The sequence below is a fragment of the Ruditapes philippinarum genome, unplaced genomic scaffold, assembly GCF_026571515.1.
Source record: "Ruditapes philippinarum isolate M1 unplaced genomic scaffold, ASM2657151v2 ctg8743_1_1_1_1, whole genome shotgun sequence".
Taxonomy (NCBI): Eukaryota; Metazoa; Mollusca; class Bivalvia; order Venerida; family Veneridae; genus Ruditapes; species Ruditapes philippinarum.
Genome location: NW_026855372.1, coordinates 57,937 through 77,307, shown reverse-complemented (window position 1 = coordinate 77,307; position 19,371 = coordinate 57,937). Strand labels below are relative to the sequence as shown.

The 19,371-nt window shown below is 33.5% G+C and overlaps 1 protein-coding gene across 1 annotated transcript in view; it reads left to right on the top strand.

Moving 5' to 3' along the window:
• The first annotated feature begins 344 nt into the window (after positions 1-344).
• Positions 345-19,371, top strand: part of LOC132743094 (fibroblast growth factor receptor 1-like) — a 40,371-nt gene continuing 21,344 nt past the window's right edge. Inside the window, exons 1-4 of the mRNA XM_060731604.1 lie at positions 345-963; positions 1,460-1,540; positions 13,767-13,850; positions 17,802-17,873. Coding sequence (XP_060587587.1) covers positions 860-963; positions 1,460-1,540; positions 13,767-13,850; positions 17,802-17,873 — 341 coding nt within the window. The 5' untranslated portion in view covers positions 345-859. The remainder of the gene's footprint in view (positions 964-1,459; positions 1,541-13,766; positions 13,851-17,801; positions 17,874-19,371) is intronic.

The following is a 19,371-nucleotide window of genomic DNA, read 5'->3' as shown; positions in this document are numbered from 1 at the left end:
TGACATTTAAATAGAAAATGAAATTTGGCGTCCATGACAGAGTGGTTAGGGTTAGGAGACTTCAAACCTATGCCCCTTTCCGCTGTCGGTTCGAATCCTGTCCGGGACTTTGAATTCTTTCAGGTGAGAAAGCTATCCAGCTGGCTTCGGAACGTCATACGGAACGTCAGTAGATCTACTCGGGTGCTTGTTCGAGCCTGGAATGACACCTTAAGTTTTTTCCGCTACTAGTAAAGCTGGAAAGTCGCCATATCATTGTGTACACCGGTCTTACTGATATATGAGAGACCTGTGTGTATATAATGGTCACCATATAAATTCTAGTATTATTGCAACGAAAAAAAAATAGAAATGGATATTGTTTTTACCAAATATGAGATGTCCATTATTGAAAATCAGTAAAGTAAGGGTAAAAATGTATAAAAACCGTTGTCAATATGTTTGTTATTTATGTGAAAGTTTATGGCGTAACAATATCAAATTGAAAATATAATATGCCCGTATGGCAAGATCAATTATTCTGGTTTATCATATAACTACAATTGGTTTCTACTCATGTATGACATTCTATGAAAATTGTCACTCGACATCCGTATTTGATTCCGGATTGAATTTTAAATCGGCATGTCGCATTCAACAATGTTACATCAGTTGTTGAACTAAAACTGAAAATAAATAAGAATATCTCAGGGACTGGAAAAGATATCTATAGTACACGTAGAAAAATAAGTTTTTTAGCAAAAAAGTCGTTGATTGAATGTGCAGGGAAATAAGAAATTGGTGAATAAATTTATCAATTACACAATAATTAAAACAATCGTAGTGGGAACTAACGTGAAAAGGATTATTTTTCTACATTATGAGTGATTACAAGAATTATTTGTCCGCATATATTCAAGTTATGGCAGCATTGTATACATGCGGATATTGTGATGGTCTTTGTGAATACACGTGGGGTGATTTGTAAGTATTTTATAATTATCACACTATTTTTTTTTTTTTCGCAACATGTGTCTTGAAGGTTTTTAGATATTTAATCATTTGTAAATATGACTTGTCACACTTAATTGCCTAATCAATATACAAGGAGAATTTGTAAAGTAATAATCAGTGTTATTTATTACCGTTATTCAGTGCATATCGAAGTGTTATACATGTACAGAAAGGTTAGGCTGTCCGCTGCATGTAAATGCACGAGAAACACGAATGAATGGAATTTTTCACTTGAATATACAAAGGTTATGTACACAAAAGTAGGGTCGGACAAACCTTTTATCAGTTTATGTACAACTACATATAAAGACAACTACAACGCCCCTTTAATTGATACCTCGTATATGTAAAACAATACTTTATCTTTTATTTGGTTTATGGTAGTCCTTTGTGAACTTAGTATTAAAGACCAAAACATATGATAATATATTTGATATTCTATTTTATGTTTTATTTTTATTCACAGAATACTCAGAAATCTTACAGATGATTGGCTGGAAAGGAATTCTACTTGCTTAAATGGCGAAAACGAGTCCATTGATACTGTGTAAGTTAGTCGTACAATTATTCTGTTTTAATCTTAAATTGATACATTGTAATATAAGATGGTCTTTCATTATTCTGTTTTAACTTAACATTGATAATATGTAAGTTGGTCTTAAAATTATTCTGTTATACAGTGTAAAGTAGTCTAACTATTATTCTTTTTTAACCTTACATTAGAGGTATAATAAATTATATACATGTAGTTCATTGCATTTATACTGTGAAAGATGGTCTTTAGAAATTAGTATTACAATAATTGTCCCTGTATTAACCTTACACTAATGAATTATTCTTTAATTTATTTGGAACTTATTCATTAACGATTCGATAGATTTGGAACTCATTCATTAAACAATTTAATTAATTTTCAACTTATTCATTAACAATTAATTGATTTCGTACTCTTTCATTTACAATTTGATTGATTTTGGAATTCATATTGATTTGGGACTTATTGTCGTGAAATACACGATTATTTTGTTTATTTTATTTTATTATCAATGAATGAGCTATATGTTATTGCTCCTCGTCTTTGTACATAATAACTTCCCGCCAAAAATAAGAAAGGCGGGAAAATTATACTTCTATGCTTTGCTCCACGCCACACTTTCTCACTTTTCTTGCTTTTCTTGTAATTTTACATTTTGGCGGTAAATTAGCCTATATAAACACGCCCTTTCACAGCATTTGTTAGATTCGGACATTACAGTCATTGGAATATACACGGTGTGTTATGTTTAGTTAAAATAAGAACTATAAAGTTTATAAAAGGTTTGAAATTAAAAATAAAGTGTTTATTGAAAAAGAAATAAAAAGTTTGTCTTCAATGTTGGTGTAAAACCTGAATCTCCACCACATTGAAATTGGTCCCGCGAACCGGATGAGTGTTTTTGTGAAAAGTGTTTTAAAAAAAAGGGAATTTAAAAAGTGTTTCGGTGGAAAAAGGAAAATCAATTTTGGAAATATTTTCAAGTTGTGCAAAGTTCTAAAAATCTAAAAATGTGATATTGTATTTCCACGTGTGATTTTCTGTGATGAAGTGTGTATTATGAAGACATGTGTTCTGTACTTTACAGTTGAAATGTTTGTGAAAATATTTTATTTGAATGTTTATATATTCCCGCGTTTTTGTAAGTAAAGTATGGCAATGAATAGCTGGAGGAATTTTAATGCCACGTGGTGAGAATTAACAAGAAAAAGTGAGTATATTTTGTTTTGAAAAGTAGTGTTATATGCATCATATTTTATTCAGCGAAATACGGCAGTTAAATAATTCATGATGAGGCGATACTAACTTGTCATATCTAAAAGGGTGTTCGGACACGATTTTTACAACTTCTTAGATACAGAGATTGGAAATGGGGAGCAGCTATTGTCTGAAATATTCAGATTGTAATGCTCATGGATGCTGAGGAGAAAGCAGGGATAGAAAAATAGGATTAGACGAATTGCAAGAAAAAAAGTCAATAATTACACGGAAAAACTTACAATTTCAGTCTGAAAAAAATTGCTTTAGCTATTGGAGACAGTGATAGTGAATTCTTTACAAAGTAGTCATGGATAATGATTCAGCCTTACAGGAAAGACAAAGCAATGACTATAGTTTATAAACTTGAAAATGTTCAAAAAGATATGAAAAGCTTAATGTAGAATACAAACCACTAGAAAGTAAAGGAGCAGAAACTTTAGTACAGCATTATGTGTGAGCTTCAATTGCAAACTACAACAGAATTCTTTGAAAAACAACAAAGAGAAGAAATGAGGAGCAAATGGAAATACAACAAAGGTTCTTTGAAGAACAACATGCTTTAAAAGATAAAAGTACAAATACAGTGAAATTACCCAAATTGGACATGATCTCATTCAGTGGAAATCGTCTTCAATGGACGGAATTCTGGGATTCTTTTCGCAGTGCGATACATGAAAAAATGATAAGCTTTCTCTCCTATTGATAAATTTAATTATTTGAAAGGAAATTAGTAGGTGAAGCTAGAAGTGCCATTGCTGGGCTGACATTATCCAAATTGAGAATTATGATATAGCTTATTGCATATTCTTCGTGAAAGATTCGGTGACCTTCCCAGGATATAATTTGATTTAACATTACAAAGGTATGTGAATATCTTACCACCGCAAGAATACTACAGAAGGATTAAGATTCTTTTCGACAAGATTGAGTGTGCGTCATTTACCGCAGCTTTAGGAAGTGATGAATAAAATTTAGACCAACAGTGTTTGCTGTCTATGATTAGAAGCAAACTTCCCAGTGAAGTTCTTCTTTTCAACTTGAAATACAAAAGGGTGCTGATTACTAAAATGGTGTATTTAAAACGTTACGGGATTTGCCTTTCGTAAATACTAGTTTCTAGGGAAAAATCTGACAAACCAAAAGTCTTCTGAATGCACTCGAGTCAGTATGTGTGAATAAGCCAAAGCAAATCCTCATACTGAATAGACATACAGCATGTTAAATCGCTTATAAACCAAACACAGGACAGACAAACTATTCTGGAGGGAGCATTAGTTGCGATATGAGAAAAAGGAAAGCCTTATACTTCCATTAGCGAAGATATGCAGATACTGTAGCAAAAATATCACTGGAGTGATGAACTGTCAATAGATACAAATACTATTGAAGAAAAGAAAGTCAAAGTTTAAAAGGATGCTGCTTGATATGTTTTAAAGAAGGGCACACGTCTCTTCTGACTGTAGAAGTTAGTTAGAAATATGTGTATACTGTGACAAATCAAATGTACATCATCGAAGTCTTTGCCCGAAAACAGTTATTTAAGGAGCTAGTAAGGAGAGAAACAGCTTATTGGTTTCGAAAAGAAACAAATACAAGACAATATTTGAAACAAACATATCCAAGCCAGATTATATTAACTGAAAGAAAATGCGAATGATTATCTATTCAGGAAGAAATGGTTCTTCATGCAGACAGCTAGGACAGAAATCTTGAATTCTCATTAATAAATAAACGACTGAAAGTGCGAATCTATTAGTACTGTGGATCACAAAGACACAATATAGTGCCTATTCGGAAAAACTAGCAGAGAAACTTAAGGTTAAAAAAGGGAAAGACTGAAGAATTAAGTTGTACTTTTTGGTAGCAAGATACGTAAAGCGACATTCCACCCAACCATCGACAACATATACAGCAAAATAAAGAATGGGAGAACATATTGAGTATGTGAAGTTTGCAAACCACATTTGGTTCCTGTACATAATGTACATTCAAAGGAGACACAAATAACGTTCTAGGAAAACGATGGGCATCAAGGACATAATTTCATAGTTTAGATCCCTAGCAGACAATTTCCAAAGAAAATTGGAATTTCAAGTGTGAGTTATTAATTGAGGAAACGACTCTATCTTGAATTGTTCTCCCACAAAGGATAGAAATTCAATCTGATATATCTACTTGCCCAAGTCTAGGCTGGGCTACTTACAGGAAGAACTGATGAAAACTCTACAAAACTGGGAAGTGAAACAAATTTGTTGATTTAACATACGGAGGAATTCCCCGACTACAACAAAAAATATTCAACTATATTCTTCGCTTCCTTTTGAAACCAGTAAACTTGAGATCTGGAACACAGAACCAGTTAGTTAGTTGAAAATAAAAGAGACATCTTGAAGACAAAAGGTCATGGAAGGTTTCCAAAATACTTTGGAAATTTGAAAAGGAAGATATTAGTCACCTGCCGTGGAAAGAAGGAGAGAAAGGAATTGTTGCCAGTTAATAAAGAATTGGTCATTCGGACGGTTTAAATCGTGTGTCAAAAAGGGTTTAAGAAACAAAACCAAGAACGGTTGGGAAATATGATTCTATTATTCAGGAGCAATTAAGGTAAAGTATTATTAGAAGAAGTGAATGATACCAAAGGTGATTTGATACATTATATACCCACATCATGCAGTGATAAATCCACAAAAATCAACAAAGGTACCGAGTAGTTTAATGATGCTTTCATCAAAAATGTAAAAACCAGAATATAGCAGTTTAAACGAATGATTTACATCTTAATGAGTAACCGGTGATGCTTCATTGATTTATGTGGACTTTTTTTATGAGATTCCGCCTACACAAAAAATAACTATCATATAGCAGACATCGAAAAGGCCATTTTTACAGAACTAGGTTTGCAAGAAATGTGAACGTGACGTGACAAGATTTCCTGTGGTTAAAATCATAGTGAAAACCAAGTACTGACTTACAAAATATTCAAGAATTAGGTTTGTCGAGTTCCCGTTCCGCGTTGATCTCGAGCCCATTTCTACTAGGTGCCACTGTGAGGAGAGTCATTTAGAAAGATATGATACAGATGTAGCTAAAAACAAGATAAAAAAATGACATCTATGTTGACAACGTTGTGACAGGAGTAAAAACAGAAACTGAAGCTATTAACTATATTTGAAATCCAAACAAATATTTCAAAAAGGATGCCTCCATGAATCTTAGAGAATGGCTTACAAACATGATGATAAAGATAAAATTCTTCAATAGCAAAGCAAGAAACGGAACTTGAAATGAAAAATACTGGTTGTCCTTGGTCCATAACTTGGATCCTAAAGTCTGATACACTTTCAATAAAACAGCCTAGGATTACAAAGTGAAAATAATTGACAAAAAGATTTGTTCTCAAGTGATTGCATCAGTTTTTGATCCGTTGGAATTGCTTTCACCCGTTATGCTAAAGGTAAATTATTTTACAAAAACCTCTGGAAAACAAGAATCTCATCGTGGGATGATGTGATAAAATTTGATGAAAAATTTAAAGAGGCGTCGGTCAGGATGTCCAGGATACATATATACAAAATGCTCAGAGTGTTCATTTCCAAGGTGTCTATCAATGGAAAGTAATAAAAACATAACCTACATTACTTGCTTTTGTGATGCATCAATGAAGTCGTACCGCTACTACTATCTATGGTCCATCAGGAAATATGGTTAGTGAAGTGAACAGTCGGACCTCGTGTTGCGAAAACACACTAGGCGCCTGTTAAAACAATGACAGTGCCTCGATTAGAATTTTACTGGGCTGTTTTGACAGGGTGTTAGGTGTTTGAAATTCTGTAGAGGCGCAATTAAAATTGGAGATTGAAGGATCATACATTTGGAAACGGAATTCACAATGGTGATAGGATGGTTTACAAACAAACTAAAAAGTTACCTTGTTTGTGAGTAATCGAATCAGAGAAAATAAAATCATATGTTACAACAAAGATAAGTTACGTAAAAATCAAAAGAGAAATCCAGCAAGATGTTGCAACAAGAGGAGCAAACAATACATGACTTACGCCCAATAACAAACTTTTGTGCGAATGGTCCTCATTGGCTTTCAGAATATTTCTCGAATTGTCCTCCGAGAACAGCGAAAAAAATTTAATTGAAGATTCAAGACGGTTTCTGAGAGCAAAACATGTTGTCGGAAATTAACTCCGAAAAAACTTTGAAACCTAATTCTCTTGATGAAGAAAATCTGTCTCCGATTTGCATGCTACAATTAATGATTCGATGGACAATATTTGTGCTCCATTGGGGATAGACAGTACCAAGTATTCTTCTGTTGAACAAGTATTACTTTCGATTCGTACTACTGCTCTTGCCCACGATTCATTAAGAAAAACTAAAAGAGCAAAAGTGTGAAAACCAGTCAGTTAACATCATCAGGAATTGGAAACGTCGGGAAAATATGATGGACTCCTATACCTACCAACGAAAACATTTCAGTGAAACTAATCTGCGGTATATATAAATCAGAAGAAAACAACTACCCTACAAAGACAGTAGGTCTTGTTTATTGATCCTAAAGGAATCTTGAGGAGCAAGGGAAGACTTGAAAAATGCAGGAAATAACTGAAGGAGCGAAACAACCGATTCTTGCTTCCGCGTAATTGAGTGGTTTACCTATTCTGATAATAGAAAAAGTACATAAACAAACATTGGTCATTGTGGAGTTTCTCAAAACCCACTTTCGAAAATTCGATTATAAATTTTGATTCCTAAAAGGACGTTCAGTTGTTAAATCAGTGTTAGGTAGGTGTTCGACCTGCCGTTATTTTGAAGGCGGGCCATATAAGATGCCTGCATTTGCGCCTTTGCCACCTTCCAGAGTTCAGGAAGCACTTCCTTTCTCAAGAGTTGGACTTGACTATTTTGGTCCACTGTCGATAAAAACAAAAGACGGACCCCAAGAACAGTATGGGTGTGCTTTTTACGTGTTTCCTTATCAGAAGCTATTTCATTTGGAGCTTGTACAAGGACATGTCTACGGAGAATTTTACTAGGATTCAAACATTATATCTCAAAGAGACAAACACCTGCAGAGAATTATTAGCGATAATGCCTCTCAATCAAGGCACAAGTCAAACATAAATAGTATATGGCGAAATGGTGCCAAAGTCATTGAAGTACAATCTTACTAGCCAATACTAGAATCAAATGGAAATTTATTGTAGAACTTAGCTCCCGTATGGGAGGAGCATACGAAAGATTAGTTGGAATCGTAAAACGATTCTTCGTAAAATTCTCGTAGGACATTTAAATTTCCTGACCATAGTACAAATGCAAAAACAAGTTAGTTGAAAGAGAGTAGACGGCAACAGTGAATTCAATGCCGCTTGTATATGTCACTGACGACATTAACTCGAACATTACACTACACCTAAACCATTTTTTGAGGCCTTAACCCGACACTTGGGCATTCCAGACAATGGAGACAAAAGACAAAGACAGTGATTATCACCTAGGAAGCCACAAGTGATAAAATTACTAGCCATGTTGGAAAAAGGGACAAAATATTTTAAATGAGTTTTGGAGAATTTGCGAGAGATGAGTATTTGATTAGTCTTATCGTGAACGTATGCAGTCAGAACCGAACGTCAAAGAAAATACAATTCCCATTATAGTGCTCAAAATGGAAGATGTGGTTCTTATTAAAGACGAATTTGCCACGCTGTGTGTTTGGAAAATGGGACGTATCTGTGAGTTACCTCAAAGTCGGGATGGGCAGATCAGAATCAGCAAAGTAAAAATACATCAAAGGAAAAGTTCTTGCAGAACCTTTGAATTTTCTATTATCCGATTAATGGTAATAGCAAGAGAGATTTGCCAAATTGATAAATGATCATATAACATCTTCACCTATTCAGCGATAAGAGGAGCAAAATTATCGTGCAGTTCGTAAGCTGCAGCTCGTTGCAAAGCTCAACAGTATTAAGAGAAGATTTACAAATGAAGTAATGATTATAAGTTCTCTAGATGGAACAGTACATTGAACAACGATTTATTTGCGTCTAACTGTGTCCTTGATTTTATAAATTCTTGACAGTTGTTGGATTTAAGCTATTATTTAAACTGTTCTCTGGTGTAACCTTAATATTAAGTATGTGTTTATGTGTTCTATGATGTAAATTGTGCTAAATATAAAGGCTTACATATGATATGATGATCAATCTATTCTTCAAGTAGTGATGATAGTGATTCAAATAATGATGAAAGCGGTGGTTCCAGTGGCGATTAGAGTGATGATAATGTTTGAAGTAAAAGTAATAAAGAAGATAATGTTAAAAGTGTTGTTAAAGAAAGTGATTAAAAAGAAAGTGAAGTGATTGATGTAAAAGGTGATGCAAATGATGATGACTGTGAATCAAATAGTGATTCAAGTAATATTGACAGAGATTCAAAAAGTGATTCAAGAAGTGATGAATTAAATAATTGTGATGGTCATAAAATTAAAGAGGATTGGAAAGCTGTAAAAGAAAAGAGGTAGAAGAAGTAAAGTATAAAAGTGACACAGAGAGTGAATACTGAATTTGTAATTAATCCAGATGATTAGATGAATGAAATTATAAACACTTTCTATTCAAGCTATTTTCTAGCGCGGAATTACTGGTGAATCTTCTATAATATGAAAAGAAATGAAAAAAAGAAAGAATGAGAAAAATTCACGAAAGATGACAAAAAACAAGCACAAAAACAGATACAATGCGTTGACATAGAGAAAATATGGCGAGTAGAAAGTGAGACAGCAAAGCAAAATTGGAAAGTATATTATGAAAATGATAGTAGGAATAAGTTTCTATCTTAGAACAGCTGAAACAGGAAGTACAAGCGACAGCAAGAAGAAATTAGTGTGACAAACGATGATATGCTTGAAATTTTAAATGTTGACTACCAGAAAACATAAGAACAAGTAAGATCATACATGCGTAAATAGCTAAGTAGTGTATACCTATGAAGAGGAGATGAACTAATACATACTGAACAGTATTTTATGCTAATGATTAGTTGGTCCCTACACAGAATAGTAAATTGACCTGATATCAATTCATGTTTACTTAGTTGTACCGATCTTTTGTTTCCCTTAGCCTCCCAACTTGCTGGAGTGTCGTGAAAAATACACCGATTATTCTTCTTTATTTTATTTTATTACTTCAATGAATGACGCTATATGTTATGCTCCGCGTTCTTTGTAACATAATAACTTCCCGCCAAAATCAAAAAGGCGGTAAAAAATACTATACTCTATGCTTTGCTCCAGCCACACTTTCTCCACTTTGTCGGCTTTTTCTTGTAATTTTACATTTTGGCGGTAAAATTAAGCCCTATATAAAACACGCCCTTCACAGCATTTGTACATTGCGACATTACAGTCATTGGAATATACACGGTTGTTAATGTTAGTTAAAATAAGAACTATAAAGTTTATAAAAGGTTTGAAATTAAAAATAAAGTGTTTATTGAAAAAGAAATAAAAAGTTTGTCTTCAATGTTGGTGTAAAACCTGAATCTCCACCACACTTATTAATTAACATTTATTTTGAACTTATTCATTAACAATTAATTGATTTCGTACTCTTTCATTTACAATTTGATTGATTTTGGAATTCATATTGATTTGGGACTTATTAATTAACATTTTAATTGATTTCAATATAAAATTCTTAAAAATCTTCATTTTTGTGTCAGATATCCAGATAATTTAAGAACAAACAAAAATATAAGGAAATGTACATGCTAAATATAGAAAGTCATTCAATAGAAAAATATTAAACGTGGAACTACAACCTGCATAAAGAAAATCGGTATTTAATAGAATGCGTCGATATAGGCCAAGAGATTGACATATTCTGCATATGAACCGCCGTCCACCCCCCCCCCCCCCCCCCCCCCGCCTCCCCCCCCCCCCCCCCCCCCCCCCCCCCCCCCCAACCCCCCCCCGACAAAGACAACATAATGGGTTCGCGACCAGGCAATGGATCCAGACCAGCCTGCGCTTGATCAGGATCCATGCTGTTCGCTATCAGTTTTCCTCTACTTTTATAGAGTTGTAAGCCTAACAGCATGGGATCCTTGAATCAGACTGCGCGGATGCGCAGCTGGTCTGGATCCATCGCGGTGTCGCAAACGCACTATGTTGTTTTGTTCGTGACGCGGCTCATATTCTAAAAGCATAAAACCACAATTACCTGACTCTTTCGTAGAAAGTCAGTGTGACAAAATCCCAGCAAATAGATAAATAATGTCTATAACGACACATTGTTGCAAAATATGGTTTAACGTAAATTACATTGTGTCAAGCTAGATAAATAAATAGCTCACATTCAACCGGATATTTTAAACCATTAATGCAACACAAGCCCTTATCATCTGCTTGCCATTATTGATAATAGGAGCCGCGCCAGACAAAACCAATATAATGCTTTGCGACCAGCATGATCCAGACAGCCGGCGCATCCGCGCACACAGCTGATGCAGGATCCATGCTAACAAACCCTATAAAAGTAGAGAAAACTGATTTAGCCGAACAGCATGGTCCTGATCAGACTGCGCGGATTCGCAGGCTGGTCTTGATCCCATGCTGGTCGCAAACGCGGGGGCATTTTTAAAACGGTTAGGTTTTGTTTTTCAAGTGTTACATGCAGTTCAAAGATCCGACTGAATGCACTCGTATCTCCACTTTAAACATTCTGTGTGCAATAAAAACATTTGCGTGTTGGATTGAACAAATCCATTTAATTACTGGAAACAGATGTTTATTTCGATTCGTACAGTGAGTACTGTTTTTAACCCGTTGGAAAAATCCATATCGAACACATATAATCTGATTCATGGTCTGCACTGTTTCGCTAATTCTATCAGTACCACATTTTCAAAATTGCCCCTAAGATATAAATGGTTTTTCTAGATTATATGGACAAGTCCATAAAATATTAAGTATTTGTCCAGCTGAATAAAATAGAAAGTTTTTAAAATAACGCCCCAAAATTACCCTCTTACCCTCATTTGTGCAATTCTCCTAAAAATTTTTTTTCATTGGGAAACACCCGACTAGCAAAAGGGAAATCGCGGCGGTTTAAGTATGCCTGAAAATTTAAAATTATCAAAATTATGTAATGTTAGTATTTCTTTAAACGTTTAATGGGGACTTAATACATTCTGCACTGTTTTAAGAAATTTAAAAGGGATTGGGGAAAACAGAAAAATTTAACAATACTTTGTGACAATTATTGATTTATTCAAAAAAGATAATTAGGGGGGTTTACTATAATGAAATAAAAATTAATGCGTCAGTGACAGAGTTGGGAAACGAATAAATGATTTAAACACCCAAATTAAATGACATTTATATAACAGTTCAGATACAATGTGTGATTAGTAATAACATATTTGCCATTTTTTTGTATTTTCGGACCGCAGAATGCTGACATTATATCTCTGGCCAAACCTAACAACAAGTAGTTCTCAAAACAGCTTAAAACTAGCGATGTAAAAGAAAGAAATATTTTTATTTTGTTACAATTATCCAAAAAATTATAACGCATTCAAAGTTTAAAAGTAGCGTTGGCTTATAGAATTGTCAATAAATGCACAATCACAAATTACGCTGATGAATATCATTTTTAATCAATGAAAAATGCTATTTTTTAGCAATGTCGATTACCGAATATTTCAGAGCGTATTACACAAACAAATCTGACTGTCGAGTAGTGGAATATATACATGTGGGATTTTTTTGGCGAAAAGATTTTCAAAAAATTTTTTAACATCAGTTTAAAAACGGGTTTTTCTTTTGAACAAAATACCTCGAAATTAATGAAAATAAAAACCCAAAAAGGGAAAATTTTCCAATTATTTTGATTTTTTTTCGGGCCTTTTTTTCTTTAAAATTTCCCCCGTGGGTTGGTGAAAGGGAAACCCTTTTTGGGGTGCGAGAGTCGGGGGTTCAAATTTTCAGTCAGAGTAATATTTTTAAAAGTATTTTTTTTAAAGGAAAGTACCACGATTTTGCAAATAAAAAGTGGGGCTTTTCAAAAAAAAATAAAATAAAGGGATTTTTTGATGAAATTTCTAGTCATGAAAAATTCCTAGTTTTCAAATTAAAAATTTTATAGTAAAAAAAACTTTATACGGGGAAAAATATACGGATATCCCGTACGATTTAGTTGAAAATTTTCAGAAAATCCCACAGGGGTTTTGCACCCTTTTTGTTTTTATAAATTTTTGCCCCTTTTTGATTTAAATTTGATCACAAATTATACGGGTTTTTTTTTGTTTTCTGCGCTATATATAACTAAATTTTAAAAACTTTTGATATAAAAATGGCGCTGCCCAAAAAGAACAAAATTTCGCGCCTATAAATTTTTTGGTTTTTGGTGAAGTTTAATATGTCACGTTTTCAGTGGTTTTAAACCCAAACTTTAACTTTTAGTTCTTTCCCGAGAAGGAAAATTTTAAAATTTTTATTATAACTTTTATTATTGGGTTTTGTAAATTCCCTTTTTAAATATTCGTCTCACCCTTTTTTCCTTTGTTTTTCGTTTTGTATAGTTTTTAAAAAATTGGGTTTTCTAAAATTTAATTACATTTCCCCTTACAAGGATTATAGCCGGGTGTTTGCTGATTTGTGTTCCCGGTTTTTTCCCCCAAATAATTGATTATAAAAACATTTCTAAGAAATGTTTTATTTTTATTAAAAGTACATATTATTATTTTTATTTAGTTTTTGTTTCTATATTCAATTTATTTATTTATTTATTTATTTATTTATTTATTTACTCAATCATTTATTTATTTTTGGTGAAAACAATATTTCATTTTACCAAATCAGGAGAGGATTGCAGTATAATGCATGTCCGAGCTGTGCAAAGATGAACACGAATGTAATACTTGATAAATCATTTTCTTTTTTATGAAAATTTAGTAAATTTATTTTCAGAGATGCATCCAATCTTGAAATGACAATGAGTGACGTCATTACCTACTTATATACAGCCAACAAATCTAAGGAAATTAAACACCTGTACGTAAGTTACAAACTTCACTGACAACACACTTTACCCTTAAATGCGCCACTTACTTGTATAGGCCAGCTGTGCTGTCTAATAGATGTTGTCCGGAACTCGGTAGCTGTTGGTTTTTCCAACTAATTCCCAGATGGCTCGGCCCGGTGATTTTTCGTATTCTTTGTTCTATAGTAAATCAGTCACATTTGAGGCTTAATTCTGGATTCCACTGTTAATGAATTATATACTGTCTTCAACTTTAAACATTAACACTATCTAAGTCCAATGAGGCCCAAAATATAATAGGTTAGCCATCTACTTATTTCAGATATCTTCATTCTGTTGTAACACTGTTTAAATTCACCACTTTAAAAACTCCTGACTGCTGGTGGGTAGTACATATTTAATCCTCAGCCAACAAATGAGTTCCTGGAGAACACACAAAAAACAACTTTTAGAGTTATCATATAACACACAAAAACTACACACATGCAATAAATACACTTTAATTATGACCAATCTAACTAGAGATGCCTTAAATTGGGCCACTTCAAAATTTTAAAGAACTACTTTCTAGACTACAACGGGTTGGGTCTAATTCCGTACCGGATTGAGACCAGGTACAAACAAATTTTTACCGTTATATCTTCACGGTGCACTACCCATCACAGTAGTTTGCTTATTTTCGAAGCTGTAGCTGTAAAAATTTGTTTGCCCCCCCCGGATTAGCTGTGAAAACCTAAACTATTCTTAATTCCGGAGTAAGTCGAATAGGCTTTATATAATTCATCACTTAGTGCAGTAAAGAGTTAACTCTTTATACAATTTGTTTAGGAGTTAACCCGTTGCTGTACTAAGGGGGCGAATTGCCTGTCATGATTGGTGGTTTTGTACCATATCTAAATCCCATTTTTGTAACTGTTCATTATTATCAAAATGTAACAGTATCAGCCGGATCAGACACACTGGTGTGCTGGCTGGCATGGCTCTATACCGGTTGTTATGGTTCATTAGTTCGGTTACAGCATGGTAAGGGTTTATTTCAAGTACTGGAATCACTTAAATGAAAAACAATAAATCGTACAAAATTAGAGATGAATGCGTTCATGTAAGTATACGTAGATACCAATTGATTCTATTTCCTAAAAGTAAGAAGCCATTTTTCTGTACACACCAGTATGACTAGCTTGTAATATTTTTCGCATTTTCCATGCTTCTCTAAGACGACTTTATTTTGTCAAGTCCGTCTATATGTGCATGCACAATTTCACATGTACATAACAAATAATTGCAGAATGATATGGAACATTATTACATCACGAGCTTTAATTCTGTTAAAAGTCCGTGATTATATGTAAAGAAAAATAGTCCCTGAATGATACGATTTTATAAACCCCCTTCCACAAAACAGGAAGGGGATTATAGGAATGGCCTCCGTCTGTCAGACCGTCCGTCGTCCGTATGTCCGGACAAACATCCAATGGTCTATAAGGTTCATTCCGTTCATAATCTTAGTAACAAAAGAAGGAAATTTCAGAAACAGACTGGTATATATGGTGATTTTACTAGTGTCTCATAAAGAACAAAGAAAAAGCACATAAACCCCAAATGTTGGCACAGACGTCTGCCTGTCCGTAACACTTTCGTGTCCGCACCATAACTTTTAAACCGCTGAAATGTGTTTGAAATAACTTGGCACAAGTGATCACCATTATAAGACGATGTGAAGAGCTCAATAAATGGGTTGCTACCCCAAAGGTCAAGGTCACTTTTGAAAGTTAAGTGTTAAAAAGTCTACATTTTGTGTCCGTTCCATAACTTTTAAACCTCTACAAAAATTGAAATAACTTGGCATAAATGATCACCATTATGACACGATGTGTTGAGTGCAATAATTTGGTTGTTATCCCCTAGGTCAAGGTCACACATAAAGGTCAAGTGTCAAAAAGTCTACATTTCGTGACGGCTCCATAACATCTAAACCTCTTTAAAAAAATGAAATAACTTGGCACGAGTGATCACCATTATGAGACGATGTACAGAGTGCAATAATTGGGTGCTGTCCCCTAGAACAAGGTCACACTTAAAGGTCAAGTGTTAAAAAGTCTTCATTTCGTGACCGCTCCATAACATTTTATTCCCTGCAATGTTTTTAAGATAAATAGGCAGAAATGATCACCATAATGACACCATATAATCAAGTCACTATCCTCAAAGCCAGGGTCACACTCAAAGGTCCACTGTTAAAACATATATTTTTTCATGTCCGCTCTATAACTTATTGACAATTAAAAGGTTTTTAAATAACTTGCTACCCTCAAGGTGCATCCAGGTTGCTACCTCCAAAGTCAATGTCACGCTTCAAGTCCACATTTTCCTTTCCGCTTCTTAACTTTTTTACTACTGAAATTTTTTTTAAATGACTTCGCACAAATGGTTGCCCTAATCACATGATGTGTGGAGTACATTATTCAGGTTGCTTCTCCAAAGGTCTATGTCACACATAGAGGTCAAATGATAAAAGTCAACAATTGTGTGTCCTCGTCTTAACTTTTTAACTACTAAAATTTTGTAATTATATTGGCACAAATTATCACTATCATCACGTACAGATGGCAACAACCTGGTGGCTACACCCAAAATCAAGGTTACAACATAACCAGAAGGCATGTAATTATCACCTGGATCGTTTGTTAAACATGAAAACTATAACAAGTAATACGTAAGAGTCACAATAAAAGTATTATAAGTTAAAACAGGACATCTTACTAAAGCCAACGGAACAGCAATTTTGCCTAAAGCATGATTCAACCAAGTATGTAAGAAACTTGTCAATATATAAAGTCTAAAATTACCCATGGTTACCATAACCTTGAACTTAAACAAAATAAGAGTATCTACAAAGGTATCCTTCTGAATATGGAAGATAATTGGTCAATAACTGAAACAGACTTTTGTGCTAAGCAAATGTGCTTATGATATGCATGTCATAACATCAAGGTCATGGTTGGTTAAAGGTCAAGAAGTACACATTCATGTCTGCTGCGGAAGGGGATTTAGCTATCATTCAGACTGCCTTGTTAACGATGTATTACCACTGTGAAACTGAAGCGATAAACGTTAAGTGTATACAAAAAGTTTCAAGGTTTCAAAACCATTAAATGAAAATCATTAGATTAAATGGTTTACAAAACAAACGTCAATAGGCGGAAATTCCTTTTCATTTTACAACCCACACATTCCTTTCACCGAAATGGCGTGCATTATTTTAGAAACGGAATGAATTATTAATGATATTCTGCAGTAATGTGATCTAAATCTCGACAACTTTATATCTGCAAAATAGGCGAAACGTCATCATTTGGGAGAATATAAAAGTTAAAACTTCAGAAGTGCTTATATGCCATTATCGGCTTTCTAGTTTTAGTAACACAATCTTACTACAAAATACCACAGGCGTTATTATGAGAGAAATTTCATACTCGGATTTATTCAAATATGAAATTATTGCTAAATTGTCCATTACCTTTTAAAATAAACAAGACAATATGTCCACAGACCAAAAATATTTAATAGAAATACGTGTGTGGTATGTAATCCTCACTTCGTTCTCCGGGTACTTTGCTTACGATTGTTGTTGACATTTTACGTTGAGTACAATACTGAATTCTTTGTACGAGCTATATTGGACGAGGCGCGAAATTAACCGAGACAGATTCAGATTTTGAAGCGTTGTATGAATCCATAGAATCGGTATGATATCAAACTCTCTATGGATTTCATTAGGAACTTTGGGACTCGAAACATGAATTATATTTGCATAATTTCTTTATTTGTGGAAAACTGAATATGAATACAATTTGATATAACAGTCGTGTATAAATGTCACGATTATCCAATGAAAATCGAGGTTACAAACGTGCAGTATTATTCAAAAGGCCTTATAACTTTTCCAACTTCAATTTCAGATACATGTGGCATAGTTACATTCCAGAAGTGCAGGCTTATTCGTTTGAGGTGTTAATGAATATTGAAAGCATGTAAGTAGCTGAGTAAAAGGTAAATAGAACAACTTGGAGTTAAACAATTTTATATTCAGTCTGATATCACATATAGACCGTGTTATATAGAGGATATTTGTTTGTTTTGCATGTAAGATTGAAATATAATTTCACTGAGTGAACACCAGAAGCAATATTTTCACGAGTGGCGTAGCCAGGAGTGAAAATATAATAGCTGGTGTTCACGAATGAAATATTTTTCAATCTTATATGTAAAACAAATAAATTTTCTTTTTATTTCATGCTTTTTAAGTGATTTTAAGTATTTTTTTACTGGTTTTGCCGCGTAACGTCACGCATTCTCCTCTGTGACGTCATCACATCATGACGTCACATAATCAATTTTGAAATATAGGTCTGTTAAATTTCTTTAATTTTGTTACGTTTTTAACATGATGTATGATGACATCGACTTTCTTTTCCTAAAGAAGCAAAATTTACGCACGACGGCATTAATTTCTGCCTGTTATTCCATTTAGTTATGATTTTCTTTTCATCCGCATTCAGATATAGTCCGGCTACAGTGAAAATTATATTTTATAAATTGGTTTATCAGAATATAATCATCTGATATATTACAATAAAACACTGGAAAGCATGAAATAATGTTCCGTACTTATCACAGAAATTATATTTGCGAATGCGTCAAAGTCACGTGTTAAGGTCGGCCTGATTCGCCGGATTTGACTTCTTTGTTTATGTTTTTAAACACGAGACCAAAGTTAACGGAATTTGAGCGTATGTTTATTATAAAAAACACGACAATGTTCTAATCATTCAAAACAATGTTGTATTGAATGACTTGGCTTTATAATGATTTAAAATGAAACAATTCAATTCAATTCATTTATTCACTCAGATCATACAAACATGACAACATGAGGTAATAATACAATTACATGTACATAATACATGAGGCTTCAGAACCAATGCATTAAAAATTAATACATGTATTAGTTTGGAAAAAAAATTAAATCACGAACCACTTCAAAAGTCCATTTATCATTTGAATATCCAATAATCGATCAGTTACAGTAATTGGCCAGTAAACAAACAGTGTTCATAATTTAATCATGACTACCATATTGTGATCATTAAGTGATCACATCGCTAGATATCCAATATAATCATTATTTGGTTACTGAACAGTGATTACATAGTGATAAAATACTGATTATATAGTGAGCTTACAATAACCATACATAATTCATATAGTAATCTGTAGCAATGTATGTACATGTTGTTATCATACAATAATTACAATATCACTATATTATAACTACATGTACTTGGTATTGTATACTATACAATAATATGATAATACAGTAGTTAAACAGTGCTCATACAATGATGATATTTAAACAATGATAATTGCTGTGATCATTAAGTAGCTTAACAGTGAACATTCAATGATAAAAAAGTACACAGTGATTATGCAGTAATCATACAAACAGTGATCATTCAATTATAAAAAGTA